This window comes from Pseudopipra pipra, chromosome 3, assembly GCF_036250125.1.
Source record: "Pseudopipra pipra isolate bDixPip1 chromosome 3, bDixPip1.hap1, whole genome shotgun sequence".
Classification (NCBI taxonomy): domain Eukaryota; kingdom Metazoa; phylum Chordata; class Aves; order Passeriformes; family Pipridae; genus Pseudopipra; species Pseudopipra pipra.
In genome coordinates this window covers 71,481,334-71,495,043 of record NC_087551.1, presented here as the reverse complement: position 1 = coordinate 71,495,043, position 13,710 = coordinate 71,481,334, and the positions used below count along the sequence as shown (strand labels likewise).

The 13,710-nt window shown below is 41.3% G+C and overlaps 1 protein-coding gene across 1 annotated transcript; it reads right to left on the bottom strand.

The window, feature by feature from the left end:
• Positions 1-8,619: 8,619 nt before the first annotated feature.
• CD24 (CD24 molecule) lies at positions 8,620-13,236 on the bottom strand. The gene is made up of 2 exons (XM_064649845.1): positions 13,082-13,236; positions 8,620-10,523 (listed from the first exon to the last, which is right to left on the bottom strand). Exons 1-2 carry the CDS (start codon positions 13,148-13,150, stop codon positions 10,338-10,340), a joined length of 255 nt encoding a protein of 84 aa, XP_064505915.1. The 5' UTR covers positions 13,151-13,236; the 3' UTR covers positions 8,620-10,337.
• Between the last annotated feature and the right edge of the window lie 474 nt (positions 13,237-13,710).

The following is a 13,710-nucleotide window of genomic DNA, read 5'->3' as shown; positions in this document are numbered from 1 at the left end:
TGATGTTCACAAAGCATTTTGAAGATGAAAAGTATCTTGTGCTAAACATTAAGTTAGTCTGACGATCTTCTCATTACACCAAAGATAGACAATCTCTTAGAACAAGAAAAACAAGACACAAAGCTGGTCTGGTGAGGATCTTGTTTTGTCTCTGAAAAAATGTTAAAATAATTGATAGTTTCAATAATAGATAGTTTCAAAGTATTAAGCATTCCTTTGCTCAGTGCTTCAAAGGGGTCCCCAAATACCTAGAAATGCAACTATTTTCCTTTTCATGTTTGATAGGAAAAAGTATTAAAAAGACTTTTAAAAATACAAATAAAGAGATCTATACACTTTTTGATCCACCTTTATCTGAAATTAAAAAAGAAATTCGAGTGCTTTACATGTCCCCCTGTAATGAAAAGCCTCACAGAAAGACTCTGATGTGGAACTAATTTGCATTCTGAATGTGCTGAATGGACTATAGAGACTATAGTAACCTTCAGAGAATCTTTGCTGCGTTAAAAAAGTAATTCACATTCTATCTCCTTCTACAGAAAATGAAAGGTTGAAAGATGTAAATTAGACAAAACAAACAAACCTTTCATAGTATATTATGAGCTCCAGGTTTCCTGAGCACTTACTAAAATTTCAGTAACTCCTCTTCCAATTTCAAGCACAGTAAATCTGGGCCATTTGACAAATGCCTAATCACCGTTTGATTTAAGTGTTGTTACATAAAGAAGCTTATTTCAAGGAGACAGACATTAAGAAAAAACTTCTTTGAACTTGTTTTTCTCTTCTTTACTGTCTTCCTCATGCTATCAAAGGCATGATGGGTTTTTTATTATTTAAAGCTTCCATAATTTCCAGCCTGGCTAACTGATTAAACTGTTAGCTTACATGACCATGTGGTGCATGTACATCTTCACATTTCCTTAATTCATGTGTTGGAACCCACTGGCCCATCTCAACAGGCTTTTACAGAATGGTGAAAGCCATAAACAGAATTAAATTCCTGCTCATCCCATGAAAACAGAGAACCTGGGGAAAAGAGAGGCATCCTTTAAAAACCCTAATTAAGAAATTTGGAACAACATACGCTTGTCCCATGTGAGAGACAGTGAGCCTTCCTAAAGGCTCACCTCACACAGAAAGTGTCTGTTAGACACCAGAATTCCCGTAGCTTGAGTGTTCATGGGGTTGTTCACTAAAGGGCAATAAAGTTAACTTCAAAAGTAGTCAAATAGTGATTTGATAACAATTCATTATCCCCACCGTGCAGCATCATTAAAATTATCTTTCACCCACACAAACTGTTTGTTTTTCCTTATTTACCCTTGTCCTTAAAACGACTCTGCCAGTCCTACTTCTCCATATCCCCCAAATCCTTGGAGGCTCTGCCCTTTGGTCTCCCACTCCCACAAGTTTTATCTGCAGACCTGAGGAAAAGATCACATCCATTACCATCTGCTACGGTGACACGAGTCTTTCTGACACATGCTTTGCAGATCTGCTATTCCAGAGAGTGCTGTGCATGGTGAGATTTGTCCTTACTGCCTTGGAAGACCAATGTTTGTTTGTGCAAGACATGTGTCTTCACACCTTCCACCTCCTGTGGTTAGGGCTGTTTTGGAGCTGTGCTGGTTTGCCCTTTTTCAAACATACCCAGTGTAGCGCTACTCCAAGCACTTGAATGGACAACATAGTTACTGGAATTTGCTAACTGGAGGCATGGGTTGGATCTGGAGATATCTACAAGTCTTGTTGCCACCAGCTGAGAACAGATACTTCCTGTATATATTACTATTACACAGTGGAAACAAGGAACCATATAGTGGGCACACAGAAAAGTAAAGTCTCATTTAAGTGCTGCATATAAGCTTGTTTGTGTTATCCACCTGATAGTCTCAGAGGATCCTTCTGAATTTTCAGTACTGAAGCAATAAATTCAAGGAGGCAGTACTCACAGAAGTGGGAAACTAGAACAACTCGGCATTATTAATCCTGATTATTTTGTTTAAAGGGATGTTTTACACAGCAGAAAATTTTTTTTGAGTGGAGAGATTCTGAATGTGTACTCTTCATGCTCTGGGATTGCATCATCATGCTCTGGGATTGCATCATCAGTATTATACTAGAATCAGAGGGGAGAGAAGGTCCATGAGAGGCCCTCCAGTCCTCCCCTCTCCCAAAGTTATGATCAGCTAGATCTAAACTATTACCAAATGATGTTTGTCTAACCTGCTTTCAGAAATATCCACAAGCTCCCCCCAGGCAAACTAGCTCAGTGCTTTGGAACATGACTTGTTATCTTCAGAGCACGCAGGAAGGACAGGTTCTGTCCCTATATCACAGCAACTGCCTTTTACCTACAGGTTTCATTATGCTTCCTAGTTCTCTTTTTGCAGCTAAATATGCTCCACTCTTTCTACTTTTTTGCATCTATGGCTCTTGTGATTTGCTCTACTCTGAATTTTACCAGTTCATATCCGCTAATTCCAGTGTCCAAAACTGGATGCAGGACTTCTTTGGAGCTTGTAAGATTCCTGTTGAAGGGTTTGCTATAAGCATTTTTCAGATATATCTTTATTTTTTGAGTCCCTCCATGATGCTGTCCTTTTCCCACCAGATCCCCTACCTGCCGCCCCAACTCCTGCCCTCTCCCTAACCTTCCTGGTGCCCCATCCTGTCATGTAAGTAGTGCAAGACAACAATTAAACCCCAATTTTTCCTACCTTTCCCCGGTGGAACAAGATGAGCTCCCCAAGCCTCTTCTCATATTCGACATGTTCTAGAACCAAGACCACCACAGTGTCTTTCCTCTGGCCTCTCTCAGGCTACTCTTGCACTTGGGTCCCCAAACTGCACACTGTATTGCAAATGTGCTCACACGGGAGATGAATAAAGGGTAGTGATCATTTCCCTCAGCCTGTTCACGACCTGCTGGCTATGCTCATGAGCCAGGGATTTCAGAAGTGCATGCCATGACCGTGGGCTCCCGGTTCCCCACAGGTGCACAGCCAGGCTGTTCCCTGCACTCAACTTCATCTTCCACTGTAGGGCAACAGCTGCTGCCGTGATCCCACCTGGGGCGTTTGCCCTGCTCCTTATCCACAGCCAGCAGTTCCCTCTGGCCTCAGGGCAGCTTGCATGACAGGGAAGCCTTGCCTGTTCCAGACAGGAGATGAGGAGGTGAGAGGCCATCCATTGCCCTCACGTCCCAAAGGCTGGGGTGTGCTGAGTTGATGAGGAATCACATTTTTCTTGTCTACCCGTCTGCTGTGTATGTTTTTGAAGTAAGACTGCCAGCTCTTCAGGGCTGAGACCATCTCAAAAGGCCCTTAGCCATAATTTATTTGCTATAATTGGCTGTATTATCTATATCTGCTATATATATATAAAAACATGAATATATAAAAATTAAATATCTTAGCTATAATTAGCCATACTTAGCTGATAAGTAGAAGTATTTCAGTGTTACTGGAAATCAAATTTGAAGGGTCCAGCTGAAAAAGAATGCAATTTTCCATATTCCCAGCTCATCAGCTTCTCACTCAGCCCCTCCTCCTGTCATCTCAGAAATGAGTGTAAACCCATCATTCAGGTCTTCAGTGCAATTATTGGCTCAAGCCCCAAACTGGGGTACAGCTGAAGCCCTCAGCTCTCTCTGAGTATGGCTAAAAGAGTATAGCTGCTCTGAAATGGCACTGACCCTCGTGTGTGAGAGCCTGGGACAGGAGTGCAGGCAGACCGTGGAGAGCAGGCAATTCTGAACCCAGCTGTACCAAAGTCACCACCTTGGTGGAACCGTGTTTACAAACACTCTTTCTGCCATAGCAATCATAGGTTCTATAATATATAAAGCAAACAAGCAGGCAAGAAAAACAGAAGAGAGAGGGGCTTAGATGTTGTTTCTCTGGAAAATAAGCAGAGATCCTGTGAGATCTATAAAAGCCTTCAGTATTATATACTAATTTTACATGGAAGGCAGTCAGACTATAACCTGCAAGGACACTGATCTCAATAAGAATTCAAGTCAGGCACCAAATTACCTTTGAAGACCTGGGCTTTAATTACTACTGCTACAGAAAGCAGTATAAAACCTGCTGATTAATACCTAAAGCTTAGTAGTAGTTTTGCAGACACTCAGCAAAGACTGCCTCTGCTCTGAGGAATGCGTGATATCAGACTGCAGGGGGGAAAAAAGGACTGAAGTAGACGTTGAACAGTGTCAGCTTGCATTGCTGAGTAAGAACAGACCTGCTAAATGTAAACAAACTGAAATACTAATTTAAGTCACAGACCCCTATCAGCCACCTAGCAAAATCCACAAATCCCTGGTAGATGGAATCATGCATTTTGGGATCAAAGCTGACATCTCAGTCAGGTCGCAGGAGTATGTGGGGATGCCTTACCTTTCAACCGGTTCCTCCACCATGTTCAGAGGGCTTACATCAGTGCCAGATTAACAGGGCTAAATTACTGTAGAGTTCGTGTTCTGAAAATAGCTGAATGTTCTTTTGATATTTTAATTTCAGTAAAAACACAGACTAGCAGGGGAAAAGAGTCAAGTCTGTCATCCTGCTAATGCTTAACGTTGGCTCATTTCCTGAGGGGACTTCGTGAGAGGGCACACCTTATGGAAGCCTGAGAATTTTGGAATGGAGGCAACTACTAATTCCTGAAACAGGAAAGATAATAAAATCAGAGTAGCAACAATAGCCTTAAAAAGGGTTTTGAAGATACTGATGGAAACATAAAAAGACAATAAATGACAGCAAGTTTTAGAAAATATGTTTTAAAAATCGTATATAGTAGATATATGATAGCAAATGTCATTATCAGAATAATAATGCCATGACTTCTTTGCATTACTCCCACAGCCCTGCCCAGGGACTTTTCTTGCTCATTGTTCAAAAACTTCCTTGTACTTACACATTAAAACACTGCAACTGCCCTGTTCAGGCAAAGACTTCAACAAATCTATATTGTTCATCATGTTTCATGATTCAGTGAAGTCCATTTTCATTCTACTAACATGCCTCAGACTGTCTTTGTAACTGAACAGCTACCAGGTAATCTGCTTTCAGAGGGAATTCTCCCTGACTCCTAAAACAATCAGGATTCTCACAACATGGTTTCTACCCATTTTAAAATTGGGGGTTTTTTAATCCTTGCTATTATGGCTCTAATTGCTATAATCAGCTGTATGAAGTCAGTCAGTTTTGAATCCTACTAGTCCAAACAATCACACAATATGCATTTGTTACTGTACTCTGATGTATATATTCCTCTGAATGCAAAGTTCAGTCTTACCCCTCAAAAACCATCTGCATTTTATGTAATTCAGTAGAAAAAATATACAGTTTTGTCATGTGAAGTTTACATATTTCAACACAGATTTTAAATCCAGATTATGCACACTAAGCAATCTGAAAAAAAAGTCCATGCTGTGTTTTCAGTCAGAGTTGTTGAAAAGAGTGAAACAGAACAATTGCTTTACAGAGGCATTGCTTCCTTTAATAATTTGTGCCACATAAAGAATACTTTTCACACTAGGTCATTCAAGAGAGATTTTGGTGGAATGCGATCATTCAGTTTATGCAGCAAACCCAAGCTACCACGATTTAATTCTGCTGTGTGCTCAATTTTTATATTGTACTCCCATCAGTTGTTAAAGCATAGCTCCTGCTAAGCTGAAAGCATAAAAGAAAGAGTCTCAGTTCACTTCTGAAAAGCCTGAAAATGTTTTATTCATGTACTTGTAGCACATACATTGCAGGGAGTATTACTGGATTCAAGAGAGAATTGAATGACCTTTCGCAGATGAGATTTTTTTTAGTTTAGGATTTTGATTGGGTGGTATAGAATTGATCAGGTCTTTTTCTTCAGCTCCAGGTCATTCATTCTGGACATTTTGATGAAGTCTAAACCAGAGCAATTATGCATTCATGAGCAGGATGCTGAGGGTTTCACTTGGAAAACTGAAGGCTGATAACCGAAGTAAGGCTCGAGTATCTTTCCTGAGGCTACTGCATAATGATGAAAACACCACATCTCAAAGCACGTATGGCAGAAAGCCTAGTACTGCTCTTCAAACTGCTGTAGATAAACTGGTGGATTTAAAATAACCAGCCCCTTCATCTGTTGGGACACAGTAGACCTTTAGAGTGCATCAAATGTAGTGTGTGTTCTAGAATGAAGAGCTTTGTGCTGCTACAAGGCAGAGCTGACAGCTCCTGTTTCAAAGCTATCTTTAATGCAAAACCAAGAAACATTCTCAATTGTATCCATTACAATAAAGATGCTGGATGATAAAGTCTGCTACCTAAATCATTTCAGTCATGTATCGGAAATCAAATCCCTATAAGCCTGAATGCACACGAAATGCAAATTTCTCTGAATTGCCTCTAAAATATGCACGTTTATATAGATCTTCACTTTCAAATACAAGGTGTCATTGTGAGCTCCCTGCTGAGCCAGGTGTAACCTGAGTGCAGGGAAATGCTGACTTGGAAAGACCTTGACAAAGAGCCCGGCCCTGCAAATGTTTGTTCTCATGAGCCCTTCCACAGGCCAACAGGCTGTGTAAGAACTACTCTCAGGAGAAATTATTCAATATTAAACATTGTACTAATAACATTAGAGAGTATGCTACTGTCTCCAGCTAGCTTGAGAATATTTGCATTGTATAGGCAAATCCTAAGTGTTTGATGGATTAGGTTAAGAATCGGCAATGGCTTGTCAAACTAACCCTGAGTTCATTTGGAAAGTCATTTATTGAGATGTTAATAATGTCCCATCTCCACACAGACAAAGGGGGACTACCCCTTTGCATCACCATGCACACTGCTTTCACATGTGGAGAAAGCCTTGGGGAACATGGCTGCATCTTGCTGAAAACAAGGAGGCCACTAGTAGAAGCTTATGGGTATTGGATCTGGCCCAAAATACTTCACCTTTTGGAGATTTTTGTTGAATGAAAGTTGTTCATTCAAAGACACTGTGCATTTCTAAACTAACTGAAAACTGAAGTTTGAAAAAATTTACAGGGTATTCAGAGTATGACATTGTGAAGGAAGGAACAGTAAACTGCAAACAAACTGTAAGTTCTCATTTGAGGTTATTTCACTCAAATATTAACACTATACTTTATTCAGGACATATGGGGCTAGCATATGTTTACATCAAAAGCAGTGCCATGCATCAAACAGAAGCAGAACTGTTTCAGAGTCATTGCAATATACATTATCCAGACACACTTCAGCTGGACAGATTTGTGAAAGTGAGAGGCATAGGTGAGAGCTGGTTCTAGTTATTATAGCTGTAATTTAAAAAAAAATTAAATAGTAGTGCTATGTGTGGGCTCCATTCTCCTGCCTTCCCTCCTTCCCCATTTTGTTACATCCATCACATCCTCTTTCCCTGAATGGATTTCTTCATCACTGATTCTATTGTCCGGTGATGGAATGGAACGGAAAAAAGGTTACCAGATCATTTTTCTAAATCACTCATCTGGTCTGGTGAAAACTCAAAAACTTGAGAGACTTTAAATACACTTAGATGCTATTAAAGAGCAATCTGGTTCTACTTTAAAAAAAAAAAGAAAAAAAAGCGTGCTACCAAATAGGCCAAGCACCTCAATTCATTTGAATTAAGGATAATTGTTGCAGCCTTTCTCATTCTCTGCCTGTCTTTATAGAGAGGCTATTTTCAATGTTATGTTTTTTTAAAAACGGTACAGAGCCAGGTTGGTTGATTGATCTTCATTGCTTTCTCCTGGAGCATTTGGAGAAAAGCTAAAGCAGGGAACAATATGCTTTGATACTCCCCGCACATTCCAAGATTTAGTCAAACAGTGAGCTTTGATAAACTTATCCTGCTCCTTGGCTTTGTTCAGCCTACTGGAAAAGTAAAGGAACATAAGCAAAGGCCTGCCGAGCCACATTCCCTCCGGAGGCCTCTCCAGGGGCCTCTTTCCCACTGACAAACACAGACTCATGTGCAGCATGCCTAAGTGCTTAGGGGCTTTTAAATGTGTTTCTCCGCATTTAGGGAGTGAAGATAATCACTCAGAATATCAAATATCCTAATGGTTATTAGAAAGGAGCATACCTGAAAAACAACAAAGACACAGATTTGGAAAGTTACAGTTTGTGACAATCTGTTATTGAATTCTCATCTGGCTAATTTTTGCTTTTCAGCAAAGTTTTGCATAAACTCCTACCTCTTCCAGCCTCTGTCCTTTATCAAGAATGGTGCAGCTTGTATTATTAGGATATTCTTAGTATGTTAGTGTGTTTGTGGGAGTCAGAAACCTCAAACAGTAAATTCACATACTTGATAACCAGAAGCTGAAAAACAGCTTTAGCCGTTGTGAGGGAAATTACTCATTGCCACAAAAGGAAAACTGCTTAAGCACTGTTTGTCTAACATGAAAGCAGAGCTACCTGCACCAGATGGATTCCTCAACAATAATAATACTTAGAAAGGGAAGAGGTTGTAATAAGTATGGAAAACTTATTGCAGCTACTAGAAACATTAATCAAATCTCAGTCACTGGTTTCAGAGTGGAATCCAGACTCCCAGTGCCACTAAACCTTCCAGAGAAATAAAACTAGTTACACTTCAGCATTTCTAGACCTTGAGGTTTTTAATCACATACACCATCTTGCTTAACAGTTCATTCACTTAACACAGGCAAGTTACAAGTTTTTGTAGAAGTGTCTGGGAGCACATCTAGAATGCATTGCCTGTCCACTGTTTTATTTACAGATTTTTTCAATGAAAATCAGTAGCTAATAAATCAAAGCATAATTATACAAACACAAAAATACAGTCATTAACATTTTACTGAATACAAATGATAAGCATAAGGAAATGTACACTCATTGACGTGAATTTGTTAGTTTGCTATTAATATATGGTACTGTGAATTGATGGTAAAGTAACTGAAAGACAGATGTGTATTAAAAAAAAAATTAGAGAGCCACTCATGTTTAACATGATCTTATACTGAGATAAATATCTACAGACAGTGGTATGGTCATGTACACTCACATGTGATCATATCAACATAATTAATTTCTTTCTGACAAGGTATCATCATCAAGGTAGTTGAACCTCCTCAACAAAGCTTGTTTTGATCAAGTACCAGATACTATTCTCTAAAGTGTTGGATGATACAGAAACAATCTGTGCAAGTATAGCAGTTTTGATTCAGAAAATTTTAAAAAAAAGTAGTATTTACAATGATAACTTTTAAATTCAGTGATTAAATTAAGACTCCAGTCTTCATATTCTAAACACCTAATCATTTAATTTCTTTTCTGTTTTGGCGGTTTGCTCTCCTCTCCCCATTCCTTCTCCCCACTGCAAATATTAGCCCATGTTTAAAGTAGACTATCACAATTGAAACTCTTAAAAAAAAGCAGTAAGTTTTTTACCTTGTGCCCAAAAAAAAAAAAAAAAAAAAGCAGCACTAGAATATTACTGAAAAGATTCCATAAATCCTTCATAATTAAGGAAAGTTCCAGGAGCAAAAATTAATTATACAAATTGTAGAACTTGGGAGGAGAAGTAGGGGAAAGAGGAGATATTTATCTCTTGACATTTTTTTGTTTTTTTGTTCTTTTCTGAACTTCATTTACAAAAAGCTCCTGGTGCTTCTTCCAATGTTTCCACACCTCCTTTCTCTGGCACATATGGTTTAATATACAAACAATTTAAAGAAAATGTCAAATTCAAATTCCCACCATAAGTAATTCCACTCTTATGAAAACTGGGGGGGGTTTAGCTATTTCAAAACTAGCCCTGCCTGGCTAACCATTTGGTTAGGACTGAGGTTAAACAAGAGATTCTTACAAAAATTTGGTATTCTATTTCAGCCTTGTATGAAATTTATAGAAATTAAATCTCAGGTAAAGCCTTTCCACTGATATTGTTCCTTTTTCATATATCATACTACCCATGAGTTATAACTGTGTAGGCTGTGCAAGAAACAGAATCATTCGAGCTTTTCTTTGTTTTCCAGGGTTTAAAATCAGGGGTTGTCGATACTGTCTCTTTTTGCTTCCATCTTGTTTTTCAAAATTCCAACTCATTTGGTGAAAGAGCTCATCATTTTACCTCCTTGTTGAAGCTGGTCTTTTCACATTGGTCAGCTTTGGAAAGTCAGAATACTGAGTGCTTCTCTAGGTCAGACTGGTACTAATTTGAGTATGGAGTGGAACCAAGCTGTTTTGATGTGGAGTTTGGACTGATTTATTCTCATGCTGGGTTGGAGATCTAGCCATCTCAGATGGTTCAGGAAACAGGGTGGGGAGTGGTAGCCATTTCCATGCCAAAGTCTCTTAACAGCAAAAATACAGAAGAGAAACAGAGAGAATGAAAAAAAGACTTGTGGTTGAGTGAAGAGAATTTCCATGTCCGTGAGTGGTGGTATTGTTCACTGAATTTGTCACAGTTGACAGAGAAGTGGAACTTGCTGAAGAATAGTTTGAAGGTGATGGACTTGTTCCAGCGGGATCACAGTAGATCTAGAATGTGGAGGGGGGGGGGAACAAAAAGGTTTTTATTGCCTTTTTTTTTTAAATCAAAAGACAAATTACTAGTAATAATGTGTAGCAACACTCAGTCACAATACTCAGATACAATACATACAAATGCTCGTGTCTCTCATTGTGCAGTTAAGGACAAAGACAATTTGAATTGTACACGTGGGATTTGTTAAAGAAATAAATCTAATATTTTTCTAAATGTTTTTACACAACTATCACTTTATCAAAACCCTGCTCTAAAATAGAAGATAAGTAGGTTTTAAAAAACCTCACACAGACACAAACAAATAAACAAAGCATACGTAGAGCTATGCAGATATACAAAGACTAATCTTAGGATAAGAAAGACCTTCAACCAACTGCGTGAATTGCAGTCTGCCTTTGCAGGCTAAGCCACAGAAATGAGCAAACAATGGTCAAGAGTCTACTAATACTGTTTCTGGGACTGGTTTGTGGATTCCTTTCAAGGAAGGTGGGGCTTATGTGAGTAGATTTAATATTTCAGTCTCTCTTACATTGCTGCGGTAGACTGAACTGCTGAAGTTAGAACAATGAAACCATACTGATTAAATCAGAACCTATCAGCATGCTAGAACGTACGAAAAAAAAGTGCAGCAGAAAGACCACAGAATATTAGCAAATTTTTAAAAATCCTGACAGAAAGCAAAATTTAAAAAAATACTGTTTTTCCCTCATAACTCTGCATGACAGGAACAGAACAAAAACCTACACTCTGTGTAACTTCAATATCAAGCTATTTCCTATACATGCACAAGATGACTTTCAAAGACAAGCTAAAGTGTTCCTTTATTCCGGTGAAAAAATCATGTGACACACAAGATGAAAAACAAGAGCAGGAATCACATATCTGCTCCCCAAAAATGAGCACAGTACAGAAAGCTTGGCTTCGGTTCTGTGGCAGCAAACTTGCATTATACCAGAGCATTCTGGTAAGCCCTTAGAGTTAATTAAAGTAAAAACAACTTTCTTTTTTTTTTTTTTAAACAAGTTCATTAATAAATAATACTCTCCACAAAGGAGTCCTAATTTTCAGGTATTTCTAGTGCTGCTGAGAAAATAGATTTTCTTTAGCAGAAGAAAAAAATAAATTTGTCCCTCAATACTGAAGCCATGAAGTTAATGTTAAATTTATTAGAAAATTGCATAAGAATTTTCTTTCAGTACATTCTACTAAAAAAAAAGCATACCATAGACAATGTAAGGATGGTGTAAAGCTTCTGTTAATTACGGGTTTTGGCAACCGGCACCATGCTGGAAGCAATTTAGAACTGCAGGATAAAAATCGCTGTGTGGAAGTTTCTGTTGAAACCAGTCCGAAAGTGATCAATAATGAACTGCAGACTTAATAACCTAAAAGGCAAGTCCCAGCCCACTCTGGAATTTTCCTATGAAGATTCCACAACCCTTCCACACTTGGTTATATATTTTAAAAGTTTTCTTAGTTTTAAACAGAAAACCTTTTTTTCTGGATTTGTTTTTGTGTGTGGAAGAGAAAGGGCTTATAGCCAAGTTCCACAACATCATAGTAGATGGGACCCTGGAGATTTTCTTAACGTGAGTGTGATAAATACCAGTAACCCAAGGGGTCTGACCCTACTCTCATCACTGTCAAAGGCAAAACTCCACTGAGCCAACGGAAAAAGGATAATGCCTTTCCTTGCAAACCAAGGGAGAGGGAGAATTAAAACACCTTCCGGCAATCCCTTTGCTGTTTGTATTTCTGATACTGTGTTATTGACCTTTTTGAAGAGGTGGTCTCTAGGAACAACACGCCGACCCGGAATCTGGGAGCCCCGCTCGGCTTGGTCCCTCAGGGAGAAGCGGATCGCTTCTGCATCCATTACGTTTGCGCCAAGGGCAAGGCTCAGTCAGCGCGGCAGCCAGATGCTGGTGACTTTGCATCGAGCCTCCAAACCTCCCACTCCTGCCGTGAACCGAGCCCCAGGACCGGACCTAAAGCCCAACACGCTTCGTTGGGGTGGTTCAGACCAGGGACCCGCTGCCCTCTAGCTGTAACACTTTTGCCTTCCCGGAGCTCTCTCGGATTTGGAGAGATTTTTCTCCCTCTCATCAGCGGGGGAATGAACGCTGCGCCGCCGCGTACACCTCAGTTCCGCGGCTTTCCTTCGAGGATCCCATGGGAAAAAAAGGCGGCGAACTGCCGCTTCATCTTTTTTAATTTGACCGGGCTAAGTCACGACACCGCCCCCGCCATCCCAGGGCGCCGAGCTCGCCCCCGCCGCCCGTCCGCGCCCATCCTATCCCCGCCCCATCCCCCGCCGGGGCTGCCCGGGCTTGCTTCTCTCGGGCCGCCGCTGCCCCGGGGCGGAGGAGCCGCCCGCCACCCACGGCGGGCTCCGGGATGGCGCACACGGACGGGAGTTTCTCTCCGGAGAAACCCGGCTCTCTGCCGCTCCCGCGGCGGGGAAGCGGAGGGAGGGTCTCAGCGTGGCCGCTCTCCCGTGTTTCGCACGGGGGCCGGCGGAGGGGAATCGTCGAGCCGCTCCGGGGCTCACCTGCGTGGGAAGGAGGAGGGCCAGGAGCAGGAGCCCCAGGCCGAGCCGCGCCGCCAGCGCCGTCCCCATGCCCGTCTGATGCTGTCCCGCCGCGATAGCGATGCTGCTCCTCCTGCCGCTGTGGCTGCGAGCGCCAAGGATGCGCCGCTCTGCCGCGCCCGGCTCTTTTATAGCGGAGCGGGCTCCGTGACGCCCCGCCACCGCCTTCCCCCGCCCCCGCCCCATACCTCTGCCCCCGCCCTTCGTGTCCGCCGCCCCACAAGTCGCTGCCTCCCCGTTGGCCCTTGTCCTGCTCCGCTGCGGGCTCCGCTCCCCCTCCCCGGGCTGCTCTGGCAAACCCGGGAGCTCTGTCCCCCGCCCCTCGTTTGGGTCTTAGAGGCGGTGGTTCCTCTCTGCTGACGGCGCCGTGTTCTGGTATGGAGGGATTGGCACAGGACTGCAGAGGTTGAGCTGCAGTTACTGCCGAGAAAAGCTTATGTGTATAAAAACATCTGGCTTTTTCTATTTAAAAAAAAAAAAAAAAATCCAACCATGAGCGAGAGAAGGAAAGGTAAAAGAGGCTTAAGTATTTCCAGTGACGGGAGCAGTGGGTGAAAGGTTGAGGACTTAAGATCCCATCTTGTTCAGAG